This window comes from Poecilia mexicana, unplaced genomic scaffold, assembly GCF_051168715.1.
Source record: "Poecilia mexicana isolate PSO_F unplaced genomic scaffold, ASM5116871v1 scaffold_4, whole genome shotgun sequence".
In the NCBI taxonomy this organism is placed as follows: domain Eukaryota; kingdom Metazoa; phylum Chordata; class Actinopteri; order Cyprinodontiformes; family Poeciliidae; genus Poecilia; species Poecilia mexicana.
The window spans coordinates 31,243,824-31,269,807 of record NW_028263373.1 but is presented as its reverse complement, the minus strand read 5'-3'; the positions used below and the strand labels follow the sequence as shown (position 1 = coordinate 31,269,807).

Sequence of the window (25,984 nt, the reverse complement as noted above, 5' to 3'; positions counted from 1 at the left end):
CTCTGATGAGGAGGAGAGGAGGGGAAGGGGTGTGGCAAAAGAGCTGACATTGATTCAACATTGATTCAACATTGATCAGTCGTTGATCAGACATTAGCATTTCATTCATGAGATTTCAACCACAAAACAACATTGATTCAATGACACAGTTTCAACATTGGTTACTTGGCTGGAGGTGGATGGTTGTTTGATGGTTGATCAACCGTCAGTTGTTGACCTCAACCAAAAATCAACCCTTCTGACTATAATTCAATGTTGATTTACCGTTGTGTGCAATCTGGGCAGTTTGTTGCAGCCCTCATCACCTCCTCATCTCCCCCTACTCCCTCCCAAACCTCCCCCACCCAGCCGCTCCTCCCAACCTTCTCCTCTTTACCCCCTCTCATCCCTTCTTCCCTCCCCCTCCTTGAGCTCTGGGTCAGAACATTTTATTACTAGGTGGGGGTTAATCATGTTTCAAATTAAGCACTACATGTTGAGAACAGTGGGTTGTGATTCCTTTCTGTACATTTTCTTACTTGTCTGTAAATATTATTACTGACTGTGCATAATGTGTTGACACAAAAACATCTACAAGTCTGTACTAGGAGTTGTACAGTCCACCTCCCCAGTTTTTACACTTGTGGTTTGTCCCAACCAAACAGCCACTTTGCTGCTGGCTTGTTTGCAACCAGCTTCTGAATTGAATTCTCCGCTGAGCACTTTTATGGTAAGTTTTTCAATATTACTTTGATCTTAAATGTGTTTATTGAAAAATAAGGGCATTCTTTTGTGCCCATAGTAATCCTGGTTATTTTGGGGCAAAACGGATATTTTTAATAATTGAGGTCATGTCTCCTTTTGTATTATTTTCATCCTACCCACCACTCCAGGCCTAAGTATGAAATCCTGTGAGATTTTGTGGGATTTGAGTTTTTAAAATAGGGCGGGACCTATTGTTTGGTCTGGGAGAGCATGTGGTGGACAAGGAAGTGTAAGGCTGGCTGCTCCAGGTGGGCTTTAAATTGTTGTGATAGTAATCACTTGTTTTTAACTTTTTATTATGATGTGCTTAGGGTCGTGCTTAAATGAACCTCTGTACCAGAACAGCTGAGTTGGATGATTACATGACCGTCTGCAGCCATCAAGAAGTGCAGAAGGTTGTTAATCATCCACAGATTCAATCCAGGTGAGGCAGAAGGGAAACACTTAACATGTAAGGCAGGTGAAACACTGAACTAAACCTGCTAATGACTGATTCAGTCTGTTGATCCTTGGATTGGTAACTGGTTAAACTGAACTGGACTATTGTTACTTGTGTGGGATCTTTATTAGCATATAGAGACTTTTTAAGGAATTTAATCAACTTATTTGGAAATATTTGTAGTTGATGGAAGATTGAACCAGCTATTTGATGGCAGTTTATTCTGTATAAATTATAATTTTTCCAACTACACTATAAATCACCTTTTGTTCGATTTATTTGTCTCTGGTGTGTTAAATAAACCTGATCCTCCTGAGTTTTATTGTTAGGTTTTCTGATAAACAGCCCTTTATTTTAAATATTGATTTAATATCAATATCATAAATCCTACACTATACTGCAGCTTGATGGGTAAATGCAGTTGTATATGTAAACATTAAGATAAATATTAATGAGAGATTAAGATATTAATTTAACAGTGAGTGTACATGGGGAACTATATGGTTTGTATTTGTTCTCAGACCTGTAACCAGTACACTGTTTAATCTTTCATTGTGTTTCAGAACTTTTCAAATGTTTATCATATTTCTAACTGGCACCTTCCTCACTTTTATTTTTTGCAGCCGTTGCTCTGCAGTTTGACCGAAAGCTGACTCTTGAGGACTGCAGCAAAACTGTCAAGAAGTGGCTTCATTATGCGCCAGAATGAGAGGAAGACATCGCAAGGAATCAAAGTGACGCCAACCAGAGTCAAACTGGGGTTACCACAACTTGTACTGTTTCCCTACTTCATACAGTACAAAGCTTAACTTCATGGACTCTGTTCTTCTGTGGACAACAGACTGTTGCTTTGACAGTCAAAAAGGAATCAAATATGTTTAAAGATCTGTCCCTCTTTTCTTAAATAAAATGTTAAATCAAACCCATGTTGTCATTTTTAAACTTTTGTATACAGTTTACCCATCATCTGCCAATAATATAGTGTTTAACACCAGTGAAGAAACTTTTAGTGGCATGTTATGATGTAGACCTATCAGACCTAAAATGTACATAAATCCTTAGCTTTCATTCAATATAAAAACAACCCAAATATGCATGTACATCCACAGTCAAATTAGTGTTGAATCAACATTGATTCAATGTAGAATCAACACAAATCTGCATGCAGATCCACGTTCTGATGAAGGTTGAATCACCATTGATTCAATGTAGAATCAACACAAATATGCATACAGACATACATACAGATGATGGTTGAATCAACATTGATATAATGTCAGTTATGGTTGAAACCCTAACGTTGACTCAACATACAAGTCACCGACCACTTTCAACGTTGATTCAATGTTTCTGGATGACGTTGATTCAATGTTGTTTCAATGATTCTGTGCTATCTGGGATGTCTGATGTTGTTCCTGGGATCTGTTTTAGCCACTGCTCCAGTTTGGGGGTGACTGCCCCGAGGGCCCCGATGACCACAGGCACCACTGTGGTCTTCACCTTCCAGGTCTTTTCCAGTTCCTCTCTGAGGCCCTGGTATTTCTCCAGTTTCTCCTTTTTCCTGATGTTGTGGTCACTTGGTATTGCTACATCCACCACAACGGCTTTCCTCTGTTCTTTATCCACCACCACAATGTCCGGTTGGTTCTCCATTACCATCTTGTCTGTCTGGATCTGGAAGTCCCACAGGATCTTAGCTCGGTCATTCTCCACCACCTTTGGGAGTGTTCCCCACTTTGACCTCGGGGCTTCCAGTCCATATTCTGCGCAGATGTTGTGAATGTGAATGCAGCATTGAGAACGATCCCTACCAACACCATAACTTATTATATATATACATACATATATATATATATATATATATATATATATATATATATACATATACATATATATTCAGTGACCTCACCTGGTCACAGGATGCTCTGCACCTGCATCAACGTGTGGCGCAGCAGATGCACTGCTGCTGAGAGGACGGCTCTGTATAGGGTGGTTAAGGCTGCACAGAGGACTGTGGGGAGCAGCCTTTCCTCCACCTCAGACCTCTACACAGTACGATGCAGGAGGAGGGTGGTCCTCATCATGAAGAACTCCAGCCATCTTGCACTCAGACTGTTCCAGCCGCTCCCCTCAGGAGGAGGCTGAGGAGCATCCGGAGCAAGGCCACCAGGCTGAGAAATAGTTTCTTCCCTTCAGCCGTCAGACTGATGAACTCAAGCTGCACCAAATTCAGCTACATCTTACTTTTTAAAATATTTAATTAATTAAGTTACACACATATATAGTATAGAGTACTCCATTATTGGGGCCTGCCATAGCAATGCATAGGGAGGGCAGTGACTGACGTGTTGATCTGGGACCCGAGTTCCAATTTCGTACCACAAACAAGCAATTGTGAAATGGTATGACAATAAAAATCTTTGAATCTTTGAATCTCCGTGTGGCTGACAGAGAATAGTTTAATCATTTACTTCAAAACAACCCTTGAGATTTTCAACCTCTGCTTCCTGTGACCGCTTCCTAACAGTCATCTTCCTGACAGGCAACCTCTTCACAAGGGGTTTGTATTTGGAGTGGAGAAAAACAAGATTATGATTCAATTTCCCCAGACGAGGTCTTGGTTTTGAGACGTATGCATCTTTGACATTAGCGTAAAATAAATCCAAAGTCTTTGTTTTCTCAAGTGGAGCAGCTAATAAACTGGTGAAACGTTGGCAGTGTTGAAGAGAGAGGCATGATTAAAACCACCAGATAATGCCACAAATGTCTGTATTCTAGCAACAACCGAACTGATGACATCACATGCATTATTGGCAACAGCTGAGGGTGGATTGTAAATAACTGGTAAAATAACACTGGTGAACTCTCTTGTCAAATCATGTGGATGGAAGCTTGCTCTCAAGAGTTCAATGTCTGGACTGGAGACACGACACTTCGCAGTAACATAAAGTGTTAAGTTAACCAACAGCCGTCACCATCTTCAATAACTCTTTGAAGAATCTGAATTAATGAGCTACAAAAACATTTAATTTCCCTTTAGGATTAATAAAGTATTTTTGAATTTGAATTTAATTTAAAATGTCCTGAAAGACACCATCTGTTGTTCAAAGCACTGCTAATCCGCCTCCCTTTCTTTTGCTGAGTCCTTGTCAGGGCTTGAAGTTCATCCATCTAGTTAGCTAACAATCTCTCGTTGCCCATTGCGATGGATGGTAGAGATGGTTTGAATTTCCTCCTTCTCTCTCTCCTCTTTGCTCCTGCTCTGCATCCATGATGCCTCCTTTTCAACTCCTCTGGAATTTCTGGCTTCAGCTGTGGTATAATTTCAGCCTTTCCTATGTTTATCACCTACTCCCTGTTGTAAACCACGCTGTTGCTATGATTACGCTTCATAACAAAATAACAAAAATATGAAAATATGAAACAAGGAGTGGTTGTCAAATAAGCCATTTTCCTCCAAAAAGGCAAGAATGAAAGTTTGATAAAGAGACATTTTCAATGAAAGTACAGAGCTACTCCAATGTGCTGCCACCCTGAAAGGCTCATTTCTGCAGTTTATTTTTGTGGTAAAATGTTGAAATAAAATGGACATGGTTAGAGGAGAAAAACAAGGAATAAAAAGAAAAAAACTAAAGTTGATAGCAGAGCTCAGTGAAACCTAATCCTGCCCTAGTTTTTTTCTCTTTCACTCTAATGTGGGCATAATAACATGAGCTAATACACAGACCCTCACACAGTGTCACTATTGAGGCCTAGACAAGAGGATTTGCCTGTGAGAGTATTTAGAATTGCAGGATGGATAAAGCAGCAATCAATTTCACACTTCTCTTTTTCACCCTGTTCATCTGCTGTTCCCCATCCTGAGTGACCCTCCTGCCCTGTAGGGGTGTTGGAGAAGTGGAGCTTACTGTTTTGCTTCTTGGATCTATTCTTTTGACGAGGTCTTGGTCTTAGTAAATTTGATGACTGTTATGCATTATTTGAGAATATTATACGATAATGATATTTTTTATTGTTTGTGTCTCTCTTGTTTGTAACAGGGCTCTGCTGAGGCTGAAGCTGCCCCTTGCATGCTCAGGACAGGTAGCCTCCTCTGCTCAGCTTGAAAGCTGGGATTAGATACAATCTGTAGGCTGAATACAAGCCAGTGAACATTTTTGAAAAAAACTCTGCTCTCTCCCTAAACACAGAGACACAAGACAAACTGGACCTCCTTGTTTTGGTGCCAAAGTCCTGTGAGTGTTTTACATCACAATGGAGGAATCTTGGTCTCTCTTCTGGCCCCAGCACGCCAAACAGATTGATACTCAGATTTTGACTTTTAGTTTTGATCCATTCCGATACTAAATTTTGTCTAGATGATAGTATCTTTTAGAGTTTTAAAGTCTAAGAAAACTTTTAATATATTTTTAGATCCTGCAGCAGTCTTTTTTAACACAAATGGTTCTTTCTAATTAAGAGCAGAAAAAATTAAAGAATTAGAATATGATATAGTAGTTGTCATAATTAGGGAAAAGTAGATTGTACATTTTTGATCAAAATTACCAAGTTGGGGCACTACCTGATTATCAGGAATTAATAGCTAACCCCTCACTATCCTGTCAGTTATTGTTATATGAATGAATATTATAATAAAGCAATAAATGAAGGAGTGAATTTGTTCACTGGTGTTCTCAAACAGCAAATGCTGTACACATTTACAGATTAAACTCAAACAACTTCTCTCCAAAATGTGAGAATTCTGAAACAAAACACTTCAGCTGTCCTTTAAAATCCTAAAAGTGCATCTTCCACTTTAAGCAAATGTTGAAGCCTTTATATCGTAACATGTCTGAAATTCACTTTTTTTGGTGACAAAAGGCCCATATTTCAAAATAAAAGTTGAATTTGGCTTCGGCTCCACCTTAAAAATAGCGCCCCCTAGCTACAACCGTTAATGACGTAGATGGAGAACTTTTCGGACTGCGCAGCTAAAAACATGGAATAAGACCTGGAGAAGGTGACCAATCTTGAGCATGAAATCGGCTACATGTTTAAGGTCGAAGATTGAAGACTTATGAGTCTTCAATGTTCGATCTTAAACATGTATTAAGTCTTACTCTCCAGCGACGCTCTTCCAGGTCAAAGCTGGGACTCTGGCTTAGTTTTGTCTCTGCTCCCCATCAGTGTTGTTGTTCTGGTGTTACTGCAGTGGATTTAACCTCTATTTGTCATTTCTTCTGGATCCCGTCTAGTATTCATTCGGGTTGCTTTCGTTGCAAGCTTCCTCACAGAAGTGCGCACTGTAGATTGCTGTGTTAGTTGACGTACTGTTGGTGGTGAAATCTTGCCTTCCCAGCTGGATGAATCTGACCCAATTCTAAAATAAGTTTTATTTTTTTTCAGTTGTTTTTCTGCCTCACTATATCCAGACCAAGTACAGCCCAAATAGCTGCAAATAAACAGGTTAAAAAAGTTAAAAAAAAAAAACAAACTCTGTGGCCTCAGCAATCAAACCACAGCTGTTGGGCTGCAGTCAGCAGCTTCAAGACTGCTGACTGTATTTAAAAGAGCCTTAAATATGCACTTTAAGTCAACAAATTGTTAGATGGCCTAGTAAAATTAAAACTGTAGAATGGTAAGGAATGGATAAGCTAACAAGCTACAAAAGAGAAAAAAATATATAATGAAATCCAACAGGGTCACAGGGCCTGTTGGATTTACAGTACAGCACTTTACGTACAGTGCTGTACGTACAGTGTACAGTGTATGTACAGCACTGTACTATACGTACGAATGATTAAATGAAGGGTGTGATTCTTGTCCTGGAACCAGTTGATCGGGATTGTCAGTATTCCAGAGGCAGAACACTGATGATCAGAACAGTGTTTTTGTAAAATGGCTGTAACAAGACAGATGAAAACTGGATGAAGCTTGAGGTTGTGGTTAATCCACCAGGGGTAGAGGTTAGGTCACTGGAGTTTGGATTGCTTGTGGGGGAAGTAGTGGTCTGGTTTGGTTACAGATGAAAAGAGAAGTGGAAGAGATTACTGGAGGCTGTGGGAAGGTGTAGCGTAGGAGGGTGGACAGGTAACAGAACAGACCATGGAAAGAGGAGCAGATCTTCCCCAGTCATGGACTGAGAACACTGGAGAATCTTCTTGGAGAGTTCTTTGGTGAAGGACTCGGGCAACACAATAGGTATCTTCCAAGGCGCCACGAGGGAAACCTGTGAGGAGGCCAAAGGTAAGTTCATATAGAAAAAAACTCAGCGGTGAAGCTCAGGGGAGCTGAGAGTACCACAACAGTCACTCAGGCGCTGAAGTGCTGGCGACCCACTTCTCCTGTATCCTGTACTCCAAGCTGATGAGGCAGAATTGCTTGCAGGTGCATGGAGTCCAGACACCTGGACCGCCCTCCAGGTGATAGGAGCCTCCTGGCTCCATCTGGTGGATGACTAAGAGAAAACAGCAAACAGAAAATAACCCTCACAAGGCCAAAACTCCAGTTCCCAAAAGTGTGTGCTGCACAAAACCATCACAAACCTAAACCACACAAATACAAGCCACATGCACATAATGTGAGGATTCAACAGGCTTTTTTTCATTCTTTTTCTTTTTTTTTTAACCAATTATACTAAATAATGAAAACAGGAAAGCACACCCTACTGGTATTTATCCATGGGATATGGGGGATAGAGATTCCCAGGTTCAGGTGGTGTGTCTGAGACTTCCAGAGGAGGGGAAGGTGCAGCAACAATGTTTGTTAAACTTATACTTGGCAAAGTTTAGACTAGATTTAACTTCTTAACCTTCCCGCAGTTTTAGCACGACACTCAAGAAGAGCGTGGTAGATGTCATGGTCAGTCAACCGGATGACCAGTTAGCTCTTCAGTTCACGAAAAAAAAGTTGTTAAACCGGCAACCCCAATAGAACCACACACACAATAAAAAGTTCAGGGGTTTTTGTGATCCCTGAGCTTGGCCCCTCTTAAAACTGCTTATTCACTTTTCGCTAGCTTCACTGCATAGTCACATTTAAGTTACGGGAAGTTAGCTCTTCAGAGCTAATAAGATTTAGGTTTAGGACCTACATGTGTCCACCCCCACAGATGCACACAGATGTGGGCTGCGTACAAGATTTTTTGACACAAAATAATTTTCTTTCTGCCCAATTTGGTTTATAATAGAGAGGTCAGATAATAAAAAATCCAATTTATTTTTTTTACTTAAAGGAAAATCTCTAGGTGCACACAGTGCATACAGCTATATAGCTACCGGCATTACTGAAAGCCAATAACCAATTGAATGATGCAGAGATATCACAATTGTGTCACGATTGGTGTGGATGAGGTGCGGATGAGGACGCAGACAGACCCAGGTTATGGTGAAAATGAAGATGAGTTTAATGACGAAGATGCTCTATAGTCCGCAAACAGGCGGCACGGCAGAGAAGTTAGCACTCAGCTAAATACCAGTAGCAACTGATAATAAGGTACTGACGCGATGAGCTACTGCCGACACAGGACTTCGCAGTTCAACTGTGCCGGCAGACGAACAGACATTAGACAAACTAAGACAAACGTAAGACAAGGACCCGACGAAGAACACAGACAACAGGTGAGACTAAATACACACGGGGTAATCAAGGGAATGAGACACACCTGGGAGACAATCAATGGGGAGGACAGGACAGAGACTCACAGGGAAACAGAATCACACAGAAAAACTCAAAACTAAACACAGAAACACGGATCATGACAAATTGTGAATATAGATGTTTTATGAACCTTAAGATTCACTTAAGAACAACTTGAATGTGTTCAGACAACCTGATCACAAAATAGAAGGGGAAATGAAACAATGTATTGGCTGAATTATAATTCAAAAACCTTTTGGACAATTGATTCTTCATGTTTAGTTAACCAGCCATTACAGTGACATTACAATGTTTGGAGTGAGGACTACCAAGATGGCAGGGATTCGCTGTTTGTAGGTCAGCCCACTTTGTTCTTCTCATGGCTGGACCTTAAAATCTCTACAGTGGGCAAGATAACATTTCAAAGCTTTAGCACATCCCTAAGTATGTATCAAGTGACAGGTTTGTTGTGTCACTGCTGCAGAAAAAGGGGTTTTACTGATCTTTTAATGTCACAGTGTCAGTTGGAGCATCGGCACAGCCAGCTTCCATCCTATTGCAACCAGCAAGACAACTCCCTGGTGTGCTTTGTATCATTGTTCTGTTGTGTAACCCAAATTAACTTAACCTTAAGGTCAGAAATTGATGTCCCAGACCATAATTCATAATTCTATCAAGTCGTCCAATTCCTGAAGCAGTGAATAGACTCCAAACATTCCTTAGCAATATGAATATTGCAAGTATTTTGCAGCCTTACAAAAATAACAAGAGGATCTTGGGTCCCCACCACTCTGGTTAATTTTGGCCCAGTTTCCACATGCCTGTTGTCAGGTGTCGCATTCATCCACACTTTTGTAGCCAGAGTATAAAGCACAGCCCTTGGGATTCCAGAGGACAGGGTGGGACCAGGTTCAAAGCGCTAATGCAGAAAATCCTGCCCCGGCCTTGCAGTGCAAATGGGCTGATAAAGAATGGACTTAACTTGGACTTAACGTTTTAACCACTTTTCCTCAAGGACTTAGAAGAGGCAGAATTGTTGGCAAGTCTACTTAGAAGCTACATTGAAGGTCTACACTGTAGAAATTGAGAACACATTAGAACTCCTTTCCTTTTAAGAGGGGAGGACTTTTTTTGAAAAGGATCTTGGTAAATCACACTGGAAATACAGTCACATTATCTGCCGCTATAAATTTATGCAGCGCTTAAAATTTTGATTCTAACTTCTGTGTTCTTGCACTTTTACAGAATATGTTTTTGCCCTTGGTTTGCTTACCCCTTGTATTTGCAAATGGGGTCCAACTGACCCCACACCCATATCACTTGTATCATTTGCCTCAGTCCTCGCACGCACAAGGGTTAATATTACTCATCATCCTTTTACTTAGACTGATTATTGTAAAAGGCTTTATAAGTACTGACATTAGGACTTTCTTGAACTGAATTGTAATGTATAACAGCTTTTTTCCATATCTATTCAGGACTTCTTCTTTCCGCTGGAATACTGGTACAAAGGAGCGGATGCTCATCAAGGTGACAGACAGGGAGCCCAGCTTTTTGACTCATCAAGGAAATGGCTACTCACTCTGTGAATCCCCAACCCCCGGAGGAGGCAACACCTTGCGAAATCGCCATTCATCTGGAGGAAACCCCCCCTCAGAACCAAATGGCTCACCTGTTCTCTACTCTGACCGTCGTCAGTCTCCATATCTGAAGCGGGCCGAGCTAGGCAGCAGTGGAACCCACCGCCGCCCCTCCACTGAGTCCCAGCCTCCATCACCCCGCTACGCCTTTGAGCCCCCCCTGTATGAGGAACCTCCATCTGATTTTAAGCCACCACCCATCTATGAAGAGCCACCTATTGACATGAACCTTTCAGACTCATCTTCCCGTTATGGTACAAACAAATCACCATCCCGGAAGTCTCCAGCTCCCTTCTACCACTCCCCCAAGCAGAGCCAGTCGTCCTATGGTCAACTGGTTCTGACGAGGCAAAAATGTCCAGAAAAAGCTCAGAGCCTGGAGTACAGTCCTGTAGGAAAGGAATATGTCAAACAGCTGGTGTACGTGGAACAGTCATCTTCCAGTCCACGCTTCAAGACTGCTGACCGTCTACAGCGTTACGGTACTAATGGAGGCTTTGGTGGATCATTTGGAGGGTCCTATACTCTGCAGCATAGCCAGTCTCTGATTAGAGATCCCCGCCAACTTTTGGACTATCGTGGAGAGGGAGGAGAAGGATCTCAAAGGTTTATCTTTGAAGACTCCATTTCCTGGACATCTAGTCAGACTCACTCACTGTCCTCCTCCTCCTCTACAGCTGGGCCTGGTGGTTTCTCCCCAAGTGCCAATCGTAAACGCAAGAGCCGCAAGCCATCCCTCCCCCAGGAGCTGGGACGCTGCGGGAAAGAGGAGCTTCCAGGCACAGGATCAGAGGTCATGCTGGCCCAGGCCAGGCTGGCATGGGAAGCCCAGCAGGTCATGAAACAGAGGAGCAGTTGGGACTCTGGTCAGGGAGGAGGAGTAACCCATTGCAGTGGCTCCAAAGACGGATATGAAAGTGATGGAGCAGTACCTCTGCCACTACCAGGGCCTGTGGTAAGGGCATTCAGTGAGGATGAGGCACTAGCCCAGGGCGATGGCCACCACTGGAAACGCACTACCTTTGACCGTTTGGGGTTCTCTCAGGCACTACTGGAGAAAAGCCTCTCTGTCCAGACTAACCTGGCTTCCCCTGAGCCATACCTCCACCCTTCCCAGGTACAGCTTCTTTCATTGTTAGGAGAATGGAGAAATACTACTGTTGATTTTTTTTTGTTTGTTTGAATTTTATTTTTGCATTAGCTCAAAAACTTTAGGACACGTGTAACATTCTGATTAACCTTCGTGTTTTTTATTTGGTGGAACATTGTTGATTTTAAAAGACTTGCAGTGGAAACAAACAAGTAGTAAATTATACCTAAAGACTCTTGGTCAACTACAACTTTGAAGCAGGAAGAAGTAGGTTAATATTAGTTTAGAGGAAGTATTTTAGAGTGTTTTTCCATTTTGAAAGCAAGTTGAGCTTCATGAGCTTCAAGCCATCAGTGTTATCATATTAGTAGAAGAAAACTTTTGGTCTCTTTCACGAACTGGTCTCTGTTGAAAGTTATAAAAAATACTAGCAATAATTTCATTTCAGTTAAAGCTTTTTGACTTGATACTTATTTATGATGAGGATGATAAGTTATCAGTTATTGCTTTTAATGACACAAGTTTTATACACTTCTCAAATTTTAGAGAGCAAAGATCACCACCAATGCTCACAGTTGGTGCAGAAACTGGATGCCTTCATCACATCTCATATTTGTCTTTATTCGCTGTTATTTTCTGTTTTGTGTATGCTTTGAAGTCAGGTTGAGGGTATTGTCTGTTTCCACTTCAGAAACCTTTCCACTAAGGGGATAGATTTTGGGGAAGTTTCTGTCCCCCCTGTGTTTGGTCACAGAAACCAGGGCCAGATCAGAAAAAGTGGGTGGAAATCTACCCAGAAAACAGTCCTGGAAGGGAGTTAGGACTCTTTTGATGGATCCTGGAGTTAAAGATTCATAATGTCAAACATTTCTCACTGGTCTCACAGTAAATAACACTATTTTACAGAGTTTTGATAAAACGAGTCAACTTTTGTGGAAATATTTAGTTAAAAAAGAGCTGACTTACAATTTCATTGCTTCCTTACCTCCACAGAGAGAAACAAATGCTGCCAACATGGCCTTTTTTTAAAAGATTAGAAGTGGTAAAGTAATACATATTTTCATTGTTTCTGTTCTGTGGTCCAGATTAAAGTGATCATATCTGCCCAGAATTGTTGATTGTTTACCGTTTATAGTGCTGTAGGGATATTGTAGTTATTGTATCTGCTCCTTTAATTTCCTATCACTTTTTGTCGAACATTATTAAGACTCCTGTCTTCTGTTTTGCATTAGAATATGTGTATTTACATTAAAGTTGTCTTTGTCTAATCAAACCTTATTTTGCTGCAGCAGCTCTGTATTAAGGGTCGATGCTTTATGTCTTTGTCTTTTGTTCCCAACAGTCAGAGGATCTTGGAGCCTGTGCCCAGTTTGAAGCCAGTCGAAATGCCAGGAATATGATGCCAAGTGCAAGCTGTGGCATATTCACAGAATTTAGCTTGAGAAAGCCCTCCTCTGAGACTGACATTGAAAACTGGGCATCCAAGCATTTCAACAAACATACACAGGTACTTCATAAAAGAAACCAAACTCCTGAATTTGTGTTCTGGTAATAATTCTAACATTTTGCTTGTCAGTCTTCTTGGCCCACTGCATGTTCTTTCTTTAGAGTTCAGATATCTGCATGTGTCGTGGACAGGTTATCAGAAAACAATCATATCAATGATGATACATGGCAATATGTCTATGAAATACAAACTAAACCAGTTTACAGCACAAATTTTATGTGGATAGAGAGCAACCAATTAAAATTTTATTGTTCTTGTACCGGAATGAAAAATATCATTGTGCTATAAGGATGGTAAGGTGTCTGATAAGTACATGGGCCCAAAATGGAAGTCAGATAGTGATGCATGTTTGCATGTAAGTGAGCTACACCACATGCCTATGAGATGTAATGGCCTCTACTGAAAAACTATTTGACTGACTTATACAAAAGTAAATGAAGACCTATAGGGTCTTACTTATTTAATGGCTCCCCCTGCTCTTGGTGCATAAATACATGGGATCTCTGGTATTTTCAATGGTTAGGGACCAGGATCACTGTTGCCCACAAATAGCTCAACTGAGCAAATGCTTTTCATCAATGACTCCAGATATGACTCCAGAGCAAAGGAGTTATATCTCCTCTTAAGGTGCCTCTTCCCCCTATTCAAGTGCCTTATCCATCAACTGCACTGCTTCAGGCACTTCTTCATGGGTTTCAGCCAGTCAGTGCTAATAAAAATGACTGTCACTTCTGGATTGGCTGCATTGCAATAGCCATTACTGTGTCAAGTAGCATTGCACCTTTAATTTCCAAAGTGATTACTTCGCTGTACTCCAAAGTAATCAGGTTTCCACAGATTTGGTGTTCTAACTATCTGTGCTTCCCATCAATCCGTCCTGCCTTGTGGTACTGTACACGCGCACATCGATGCTACATCCCATACTGCTTACTCAGCAGATTTCTTATCAATACATCCTACCTGTGGAAGTTTTGTTTCATTTTTTTTATTTTGCCAAATATTATGGTAAGCTTTAGTCAATTTATTATGTAGCAAGTTTCATTACGCTGCTACATTTCCTCATGTTTTAAGTTTATATGGCAGGCAGCTTGTAGCCATACTTTTAAATGGCTTTAGTCACGATCCGTGTTTCTGTGTGTTTATTTTTGAATTTTTCTGTGTAGTCCTCTGCGTCTTCCCCGTTGATTGTTTCCCAGGTGTGTCTCATTCCCTTAATTACCCCGTGCGTATTTAAACCCACCTGTTGTCTGTGTTCCTCGTCGGGTCCTTGTCTTACGAATGTCGATTGTCTTATGTCAGTAGTCGTGTGAGCTCTCCGGTTGAACTGTGAAGTCCCGGTTAGCTTAGCTTAGCTCCTAGTTCAGTCTTGTATCAGTTGCTACCGGTATTTGGCTGTGTGCCTATCTCTCTGCCGTGCTGCCTGTTGGACTGTTTTGAGCCTTCATTAAACTCGTCATCATCACCATAACCTGGGTCCTGCGTCATCTCCTCACCACCATCCACCCCACCTCATGACAGTTTGCCGTCTTTAATGTTACTATACTGTATACTGTAAACAAGGAAGTCATTGTTTGGTGTCATCCATGTGAATCAGGACAAAATAGATTGTTTTTGTGGGTTATTTTGTCCCTACACTTTAAAATATTTTAGTTTAATGACACATTTTTTTTATTAAACCATGCTAAATAGAGCATGTTGGTAAGGATATTAAGTGGGATTGAAGCTGATTGAACCCGGCAAGGTAAATCCAATGGTTTTAAAGTATAATCATGTAAATATACATAGAAATCAAGACATAAATAAGGAGTTTTAATATTTTTCTTAAGTATATCTTTAAGGTTAGCAAGCTGAATTGGATGAGGCACTAGTAGAACATGGTGGTTCTGGATGCTGAGCCATTTAAAGTGGTAGAAGTTAAAGGATTGCATATGCCAGCAAGTGGGTCTTCTCTAAAGCTGGAGAGGTAGTGAGCCAGAAGAGGAGCAGACTGAAGTCAAAAATAGTGGAAATAATTCTCTTTTTTTTATAAAAATCTTTGAATGTTACACAAAACCTCTTCTTATGAGTCACTACATCCACGTGCATAGGGGTGGCAGAGAGAGGAAAGTCCCTGCCCCTTTTATCTCTGATGCTCCAAGTGCTCTTGTTTGAGTTTCTTTTTTTTTCCAAGTTCTTTTTTTAATCTATGCGTCAGGAGGCCCGCTTGTGCCCCTTGACAATAGTAATAATAGCTAATTATTACAATTTTTCTAAATAAATTAGTCTGGCTGCCCTTGGTCTAATTGATTCTCAGTGCCTCTGCCACTATGTTGTTAAGACATTGGATAAGGAGGAGAGGGAGTGGGGGGGACTGTACAACGTACACTGGTTTGATGTTGACGTTAGAAAAACCGTTTCTATTTATTTTTCGTAATTGTCCTTGCAATAGTGGGAAAACACAGAAATGTTTTGGCTGCAGAGAAAACTTCTCACTTTAATGTTATCAGGCAGCCTGGGTCGGTCCCACCACTGTGGTCAGAATCAGATATCCTGTTATAGAGAAACAGTACCGCGACTGTCACTGCAGCGCACCTCAATGCCCTGGTACCACCTGGTCATTGTTCGCTCTGCTTCACCTTAACGGTACTACCAGGAGGGTTTGCTATTATTGCAACCCAGAAAAGGAATTAGAACAAACTTAGAATCCAGAAAAAAATCTTCCAGAACAGGAACACTTAGTTTTTATTATTACTTATGTAACCAGTGTATACTAGTAGTGTTCTAGGTTACTAATAACCTAGTCTTATACAGTCGGTTAACCTTGATGTGTTCTGCGTTGTGTTCAGTTGAAGAAGGGAGTCAGACCACTGGTTGATCTTTAATGCAGGTTGCTGGCAGAGCCCTGCACAAATAGAAATAAAAAAGCCCTTTAACATGCAGCTCTTCCATTCACAGGAGTCAGAATTCCCCTAGCAGATAAGCACATGGAGAAACCCTGTGCCTAACTAATAACAATATCAGCTCTAATATTTACAAGACATGTTCTGAACTTGTCAAAAGAAATATATGTATTAAAACAAACATTCACAGCTGTATGTACTTTCAATTATTTTATAAATTTCATAAAACATGAGCTTAACCAAGAGCGAAGAAAATTTCCTACCTCTTCTCAGCTAGCCTTGCCCCAACTGAGAGTAGTACAGTACTGATGTCATAAGACATTCTCTTAAAGTGACAGTACAGGTACTAGTGTTTACCAAAATAAATAAAATAATACAATTCTTAAAATATATATATAAAAAAATAGGATTCTTCAGTGTTAATCAGGATTTGGCGAAATTTCAAACATTATAAAAATAAAAAATAAAGGCACATTTTCTAAACTTGTTACACTTAGAAACTGTGGTGAACTCATTACTTTTGCCAATTTAGAGCATACTTAGAAAGTCCAGAGATTACTTACTTATACTTATCTAACAACCCAGAACAGGAATTAGAACTTGGAATCCAGAAAAACAACCTTAGCAACTACTTTTTAGACTCCTATTCTTCCAAACCAGAAAAGGAATTAGACCAGAGGATACGTACTTATCTAGCAACCCTCAATAGGAGTATCTAGTATTTTTTTTTACTTTGGATCAACATTATTAGATTATTTTTCTTCTTTTGCTCTTTCCTTTGGTTAGTCATTTTGTTTGTATTTCCTTTTAATTCCTGTAAAGCACTTTGTATTGTCTTGTTGCTGAAAATGTGCTATATAAATAAAATTACCTTTGCTATGGTCTGTTTAACACCTACAGTAACAGATCAACACAGCCCTCCAGCTCTGTCAGCAGCAGAAACAGCAACTTTATACCTATTGGGGAAACACACAATACATTGTTCCCACATGATGACAATGATATAGTGTTATCCATAGGCCTGTTACAATAATCAATAAATCAATTAATCACATGATGAATTAAAACAAACTCAGTAATTTCCATTGACCTGATTTATCATTTATCTCTTTTTTCTCTCTCTTTTTACCAAAAACTTGATAAGTCTTCAGTTTAGTGTTTTGGTTCCAACTAGCCCTTTTTTGGAAGTGTTTACAAACACTTCAAAATTAATGTTATTTATTGTTTTATTTATTTATTTTGGATATTTAAAATGGTTTACAGTTCCAGTTTTAAATGTTCATTACAAGTTAAAGTTTACTGATCTTTGAGAATGTGTTCTTGCGTTACCATTATATTACTTAAAAATGGTCTCAAAACAATATTATTGTTTATCATAACTTCTGGAACAATTTATCGTCCAGCAGAATTTGCTATTGTAACAGGCCTAATGATCCAATTAAATATTAGATTCTTGGTTAAAATGGGTTGTTGCTAAGTTGTTGTACGGTGTTATAAGAGCTTGTTCAATGTGCCCCTTTTTAAAGTGGAGCCCCATCCCCTATAAAGGTCTCTGGACGGCCCTGGTCACATTATAGCACTTACTTGACTCTGGCAGATCCTATGCCAGAGCAGGGACTGAAAAAGCAGATACTATACTGGAACAAATTCTAGTGGAAATGCTCTCAAAGCAGGCTGAGTAGAGTGGAACCGGGTCCATTAGAGCCAGTGGAAAACGGGCATTAGAGTACACCCATGTACACAAAACTGTCCGAAATTTTGTTGTTTACACACATTTTACACTCTAGTTTATATGTAGCCTAAGCAGTGTATTGTGCAAGATCTTTTCATAGGATTTTCTCTTGTAAAAGAAAATCATAGTGAAGTCCATTGTTATTATTGACTTTGTACTGTAACATGCTGTGTAATAGAATAGACTAATTCATGTCTGTTCGCTGTCTTCCTACTGTAGGGTTTATTTCGGAGAAAAGTTTCCATTGCCAACATGCTAGCTTGGAGCAGTGAGCCCATAAAGAAGCCAATGATTGTGACTACAGACCGAGGAGTAAAGAAGGAGGCTGTGGACATCTTTAAGCTCATACAGACTTTTATGGGAGACCGTCGCTCCAAAGCGGACCCTCTTTCACTGGCTCTGGAGGTCTGTATACAGTTTGCATCTCTGCTCTGTCCTATCTCAGGAGTTTAGAGAGCTGAGACATGAAACTCAGCTGTTTCTATCCCTACTAGTTTATTCCTATTCCTACTTCAATTTGAGGGGGCTTTAGTTTTCCATGATGTATTTGGCATCATATAAAACAACCTGTTGTAGTTTTGGAAAAGGTTTCAAATGTAAATAACATAGTTATACAAATCTACTATGTTTCTCAATTGTTATACATTGCTAAAAATTGACTAAAATGACTCAAACATTTGTGGGCAAGCACAGTAAACCTCACACTTGATCTGGTAGTAAAATCTGCACTGTATGTATAGTTAGTGCCAGTGATGGCATAGTTACCTTGAAAAGGTAACTTTAATCGGACTACTTGATAAAGTAACTTAATTATTTTACTGATTACTTGATTTGGAAAGTAACTAAATTAGATTACAAGTTACTTTATTAGCTACCTTCAGCAGCTGCTGATAACAACCCTCCACAACCTCAATATAAAAATTAAATTGAGCTATGCCAATAATTACTTTATTGTAAGTGCATAATGGTAAAATCAACAATGTATTTCCTGACATATAAAGTTGAACCGAAAACTAATTTAGGAAAAAAAATACATATTAAAAATGAACAAAAAAACTGTCTTTCTTAATGACATTAAACATACATGCTTAGATAGACAGTGACATATTTTATTGTCATTCAATTGTATATTTAAAATATTAAAATAAATATTGTTGACATGACTGTTATCATGAAGAGTCATTCAGTGAATAATGACACCCATGTACACAAAACTGTGTCAGAATTTAGTGCAAAGCTGCTTTAAAAGTTGCATTAAAAGTGCTGACTTTGCATTATTTTGTAAATAATGACACTTATTGGGACTTTTAATGGACTTTCAAGGCAACTTTTAGAGCAATTTTGCATTAAAAGTGTAATTTACCGAATGACAACAGATTCATGACAACAGTCATAGACATTCATAAAGACTCCTTGATCATAACAGGTGTTATGTCATGTTAATGGCAGTGTCATGTCAGTCTTATGCACAACCCATCAAATAAAGTGTTACCAAATAAATAAATAATAAAAGTATCAATATAAATATATACAATAAAAGAGTGGTAGTTTAGCATCCTATGACATGAGGGATGAAGCTGTTGTGGAATCTGGTTGTTCTGCATTTGAAGCTGCTGAATCTTTTACCAGAGGGCAGCAGAGAGAACAAACCATGTTGTGGGTAGAAGGGGTCTTTTGTGATCAGCCGAGCCCTGGACAGGCAGCGACTACCATCGGTGTCAAAGATGGAAGGAAGCTCAGTCCTGATCACTCTCTCAGCTGTCCTCACCACTGTCTCTATACATTGCTAGTCAGAGGTGTTAGATGCTCCAAAGCAGATAGAGATACTGCTGGTCAGTACGTTCTCTATTATCCCACTGTAGAAAGTGGTGAAGATGGCAGGAGGGAGGTTTGCTCTTCTCATCTGATGTAAAAAGTGCAGACGTTGCTGATCTCTCTTAACCAGACCAGATGTTTGGAGGGACAAGGTCAAAGTGTCAGTGATCTGTATTTCCAGGAATTTAATGCAGCTGACCTGCTCATCATTGATGAGGAGGGGTGTGTGACTTGGCTGATTTTTCCTGAAATCAACAACAATTTCTTTTGATTTGTTGGCATTCAGGATTAGATGGTTTGCATCACACCAATCCACCAGATGTTTCACCTCCTCTATGTAGGCCAATTGTCCCTGATGAGACACACCACTGTTGTATCGTCCACATATTTAATACTGAACCTGACATGGCAGTCATGGGTAATCAGGGTGAAGAGCAGTGGGCTCAGTACACAGCCCTGGGGGGAGCCAGTGCTGAGGGAGATGACCCTTGAAGCATTTTTCCCAACTCTCACAGACTGAGGTCTGCCTGTGAGGAAATCCAGGAGCCAGTTACACAGCGGATGTTGAGCCCAAGGGGAGCTGGTTTGCTCACCAGGTTCTCAAACAAACAGACTCAACAAAATTGTTTTGAAAATAAGTCTCTTGATTGCATTAAACATAAATACATATTTTTATCAAAAAAATAAAAGTACTTCTTGAGCTCAGTATCATAAACAATTACTTACTTGATATAAAATTTTTTATCTTTCTTGACTTCATTAAACTTATATTTTTTCCCTTTTTTTTTTTTTTTTACAAAAAAAAGTATTTCACTTTGTTAAACATAAATGCTTTTTTGCATACTCATCTTGTCAGGAGGCTTGGCATTTACAGTAGTGGGGATTTGGTTTATTATGGCAAGAAATGAAAGCGAGCATTTCTTCCACTACATAATGTCCGACTAACTTTTTAAACTCTCCATCACTTACTGGTTTTTCACTGAAGTTTAATTGTTGTTGTTTGGGTGGCGGAGGACCTACTGTCCAAGAAAAAATAAATTGCTCTTGGGGGCACCCTAGTAGGTCACGGTTCACCAGTATTATGAGCTGCAATGTGCAGTGTTCATCCAAACCTCCAAAGCACCGATAAGTTTGCAAAACAATGTCATAAAACAGGACTTGTTCAGGGAGAGGGAAAAGAAAGAGGAAGAAGAGAAAAAAGAGCCAGGATACAGGTATGTTTGCATGTGTTTAGGTAATGTAATGCTTCTCAGAAAGATTTGTGAAACATTTATGCTAGCGTCTTTGTATTTGTGTGAAGCTGAGTTTTAACTTTAAACAAGTTGATTCTCGTGGTTGGCCCCATTTATTTCTGAGGTTTTTTAGGTTTCATGTTTGATACCAATAATTAAAACTTCTCAATGTTTGACATTGTCTAGCAAAATAGTTTTACATCAGGCTACACACTGTAAAACATTTGAGCCACATTTATTTGTGTCTGCTATTTTCTAGTTGTGGCGACACTAGATGAAACTCAGATTTTGTGGAATTTTAGTTTTAATAGATTGCTCAACACCACCACCCTGGGAATTTCACCCAGAGAATATTACCTTTTATTTAAGGCACACAGGTTAGATTATGCGAGGATTGAGACAGTTTAAAGTTTACAAAAACCATTTATTAAATTCTTTTTAAAACCAGTTTTTTTTTATTATGGAAAACAAAGAAAATCAAAAGGAAAACAAAGTGCAGTAGCTGAAGTTACCGGTCAGAGGGGGCGCTATGGAGACAGAATCCAGGCACAGCAAACCAAAACAAACCTTTAACACCAGACGCAGCGAGACAACCTAAACTGAAGAATCACAGAAGAGGAAGACACCGTCACCACACCGACACCGGACCTCAGCAACTGCAAACAAAAAACAGTTAACCAATATAACAATCTTAAACCTGATTAAAAAAAAAAAAAAAAAGAATATCAGCCCGACTAAATAAAGAGCAAAAAGGGCTGTATACAAAATAAGAAATAGAAAAACATAGAAAATACAAGTTAACAGCAGGACCAGGCATGGCCCTCTTGCCACGCCACAGCAGGAGGTGAAATTGGCGCCCCAATGCCAACCCCCCGCTTCAGTGAAGGCGGAAAACGCCGCCGCAGTCCAACTTTAAAACGAATATGCAGAAATCAGGAGACCAATGCAGACAGAGCAGAGCAGCAATGGTCCAACTGTGGGGGACCTTGAAAATTAATTAATCATTTTAAATAAAACTGGAGCTTAGATGAGTGTTAGTTTCTTACCTGCCAATCCACAAACACGCACATACACACACACACACACACACACACACACACACACACTCGCAGAACGAGGAAGAGGAGGAGCGCAGCGCAGTGGCGTTTTACCTAAGATCACACTTCAATTTAGATTTTCTGACCAAGATCAGCTAAAGTGCAGGGAGAGAGAACACCTACCACCAGTGTACTTAAGTACAATTTTCGTGTATCTGTACTTACTTAAGTAGATTTAATAATAGATACTTTCTACTTTTACTCCACTACATTTTACAGTAAGTATCTGTACTTTCTACTTCACTACATTTCTACAAAACTGTCGCGTTACTCGTTACATCCAAGTTGCTCTTTGTCCGTTAAAATGTGAAGTTCAGGGTCTTAAGGTGGCGCCGTAAAATCCAAGCAATAACGTGACTTAGTGTCTATTGTCACCGTCGCCTCCACCTTTACTTGCACGCGGAGCTCCAGACATGCGCAGTGGTTTCCTCTGAGCGGGAGAAGACGTCTGTCTGATCGTCTGTAATATAATAGCGCTGCATAAATCATAAGATATGGCGACATGTAAAATCAGCAGCGCTTCGCTTTCACAGATGGTGGGGACTTCGTCCAACTTTTAGTGTCACTTCGAAGGAAAGCTTAAAGAAAGGTAAGATCTGTGGATGTGATGCTAGCAAAGCTAGCTGTACAGAGAGACATGTTGCATCTGCGATGAAAAAAAGTTGTCACTCATGCGCTGAATTATTGTGTGGAGGTGTTGACTGAGGTGTCACAAATATGGGACAACGCTGTGACCAAGATATGACATTCAGGAACGATCCGATTCTTCTGGACGGATCTTTACTGATTAAATTTATTTCAGCTCTACGTATTTAATATCTAGGTGCTTTATGTGAATGTGGATCTTTCAGATCAATTTGAGAAGCAATTTTGAAGGTAAAACTTAATTTTTTTGTGTCGTGTAGCGTGGGGTGCTGGTCTTGACTTGGTCTTGGGTAGGTGGTCTTGACTACAACTCTACTACATGGCTCCTGGTTGCATGTCCTCCTCCACCCACATTCTTTCCATCCCCTTCCTGTTGGATTTCTTTCAAAATAAATGCCAATAGTGGCAAAAAAGTGACGTTCATGCTATGTTAGGACAGGAGACAAGATGTCTCAGATCCCTGAAATTATGATGCATAGAATCACATATCTAAGTCTAAACTACGTTACAGAGAGTAAACATAATAAAACATGCTTTATCTGGCACATTTCTAATGTATTAAAATTAAATACGTTCGGTTCACTTAATGATATTGTATTAGTGATTAGGTAATGCATTCAGCAAGTACTTTTACTTTTAATGCTTAAGTATTTTTAAATGCTAGTACTTTTTTACTTTTACTTAAATACAAATGTTAATGTGGTAGTTTTACTTTTACTTGAGTACATTTTTGTCTGTGTATTTGTACTTTTACTTCAGTACATTTTTTGAGTACTTTCTCCACCACTGCCTACCACCAGGATATCAGCGCAACATGCACCAGCCGGCGATTTGTTGTCTTTCGCTGCCAGAGCCCACAGGACGCGAACCGCACAGTGGGAGAACAAAGACCACATGCCTGAATGAACGCAGCAGCTCCTTAAATACACCAAGGCCACTTTAAGAACCGGGACTTCTCACCTGGAAACTATTTGTATAGAATTAGGTATACTTCTATACCACTACATACTGTTTAAGTCAAATAAATGTAGCAAATTTTAGATTTTGAACCTAAATGTGTGAGTTTGTGAAAGATAAACTAAGTAAGTTGCGTTAATTTTTTATTAATTTTGTCAAACCTCCAAGAGTTGAAAAAATAGTAGTTTTTAGGTTAGCACTTAAAAAAACTGAAAGAAGAAAAAGACAGGAATAGGAACTATTTCCCAGTGTGTTTAGCGGCATCTTTTTGTATTATGAGATGGAAGTGTGTTACATTGATCTGACTCGTGTGATATGAAGGAAAATGTTCATTTTAATGCAGCTGACAGTTTGAAAAGCTTGAGGATAATGTCCAAATATTAAATGTTTTTGAGCAGAATTCATTGTGATGATTAATAAAATTCATTATCAGATCAGAAATTTTGTTCATGCAATTTGAAACAAGAATTTAAATTATTCTAAAGTAAAATAAATAGTTATTTTAACTTGATGTTGTGAGTGAAAATAATAGATACATGTATGTCCTTTAACTAGGTGGGGGCGGTTTTTTCCTTGCATACTGTGAAAGTATTATTTGGTTGAAGCTTCAGAAATAAGTTAAAATTTACAATTCAAGATTAACAATCTTAAAGAAGAATGTTTACACAACTTGCTTATTTCTGAGTTAAAACCAGTACAATTTTCTTGTTGACTTAAATGGTATTTTCAAGGCAGCAGGTGGACTTTAATTTTCAAGTTAAACCACCTTCTAATATTTTACAGTGCATGGCTACTCCATTAATATATCAATGAGCTACTCTTAAGTTGTAGTTGACGATATGTTGTCTGTGGCTAAAACAAACATTATTTTTATATTAACTTATAAATTGATATAAAACTTCAAGAAAACTGAAAATTATTTGATGGGACAAAATCAGCCCAGATCCACATTCTCAGACTAGAAAGACTCACCTGGTATAAATTAAATTTTTAGCTATTGAGGGTGTACCTAAGAGAAATTAATTTAATCAAAGCATACACTGTAAAAAATAAAACATAGATTTTATGGTAAAACACCAGCAACTGGTGTTGCCGAAATTCCACCGTAAAACAAAAAACAGATTTTACTCGTAATTTTTTTTATGGTTGAATTTCGGCAACCTCGGCTGCTGGTGTTTTACTGTAAAACAAAAAAAGAAAAACTGATTTTACCTGTATGTCATGATGGAGTCTAATTTCTTAAACCACATGCAGAACACCAAGCAGACAACAGAAATCAGTTACATAAGTTCATTGTAAACACAAAATAATGATCAACAATCGGGTTCTGGGAGAAGTCTGCAATCTGGATCACCGGAGCACTGGAATGTAAAAAATGAGAGATGGTGAGTTCAGGGGTTGTGGAAAACGGCAGTGTCAGAATAAACGAACTCGTCTTACTTGGGCGGAGGAAGGTCTTGTCCGGGGGAAGAATCACTGTGGTTAACCAGCGTTTGGTTCCGGTGGAGGGTTGCTGCTTCACCGACGAAGGCTGCGGTGGAGAGCGGACAGGTAAGCTTTGGATCACAGGAGGCAAGGAGCGAGTGAGACTGCCAACAGAGTAATCCAAAGAGGTTTGGTTTACTGCGGAGGTGTCAGTGGAACTCTGGCAACCAGTGGGTCCACAGTGTCACGAGGAATAACCTGAGGAAGAAGCACAAAGAGATATCACTTGAGGTCCACAACAGGAGATCACAGTGAGAAGCACGGAGGGCTGGAGTACCAAATACTGGCTAACACTCTGGATCTGAAGTGTCGGCAGCTCCGTCTTCATATACTCCTCCAGATGATCTGATTAATTACCGCTGTGCAGGAATCCAGGAACCACCGGCAACCACCGTAAAACAAAAAACATTTTTACCTGTAATTTTTTTTACGATGGAATTCTGCCAACCCCAGCTGCTGGCGTTTTACCATAAAATCTATGTTTTTTATTTACATTGTGGGGTTGTCATAATTCCACCATTAAAAAATTACTGGTAAAAATGGTTTTTGTTTTACAGTGAAATGGCAGCAGCTGGGGTTGCTGAAATTCCACCGTAAAATACAATTACGGGTAAAATATGTTTTTTGTTTTACAGTAAAACTCCAGCAGTTGGGGTTGCCAGAATTCCATCGTAAAACAAATTACAGGTAAAAATGTTTTTTGTTTTACGGTGAAACGACGGCAGCTGGGGTTGCGAAATTTCACTGTAAAAAACATCCATCCATTCAGCCCAGACTTCCCTCTCCCCAGCCACTTCTTCCAGCTCCTCCAGGGGAATCCCAAGGCATTCCCAGGCCAGCCGAGAAACATAGTCCCTCCAGCATGTCCTGGGTCTTCCCCAGGGCCTCCTCCTGGTGGGACGTGCCCTGAACATCTCACCAGGGAGCCGTCCAGGAGGCATCCTGACCAGATCCCCAAGCCACCTCAACTCACCTCAACTTCACGTCTTCTCGACGTGAAGGAGCAGCAGCTCTACTCTGAGTTCCTCCCGGATGATCGAGCTTCTCACCCTATCTCAAGGGAGAGCCCAGCGACCCTGCGGAGGAAACCCATTTGGGCCGATTG

The 25,984-nt window shown here is 39.8% G+C and overlaps 1 protein-coding gene and 2 long non-coding RNA genes across 4 annotated transcripts; all 3 read left to right on the top strand.

Annotated features, from left to right (window-relative positions):
• The first annotated feature begins 449 nt into the window (after positions 1-449).
• On the top strand, positions 450-2,105 carry LOC148160042 (uncharacterized). Of its 2 annotated transcripts, XR_015762738.1 has the most exons (3): positions 450-709; positions 1,056-1,168; positions 1,807-2,105. It is a non-coding gene; the product is annotated as an uncharacterized LOC148160042 (long non-coding RNA). The 2 variants fall into 2 exon arrangements; XR_015762737.1 differs by having other exon boundaries at positions 450-1,168.
• An 8,213-nt stretch (positions 2,106-10,318) lies between these two features.
• On the top strand, positions 10,319-19,955 carry LOC106909300 (rho GTPase-activating protein 39-like). Its single transcript, XM_088005298.1, has 3 exons — positions 10,319-11,557; positions 17,868-18,053; positions 19,890-19,955. Exons 1-3 carry the CDS (start codon positions 10,319-10,321, stop codon positions 19,953-19,955), a joined length of 1,491 nt encoding a protein of 496 aa, XP_087861424.1.
• A 2,275-nt stretch (positions 19,956-22,230) lies between these two features.
• Positions 22,231-23,835, top strand: LOC148160041 (uncharacterized). The gene is made up of 2 exons (XR_015762778.1): positions 22,231-22,381; positions 23,238-23,835. It is a non-coding gene; the product is annotated as an uncharacterized LOC148160041 (long non-coding RNA).
• Positions 23,836-25,984: the final 2,149 nt, after the last annotated feature.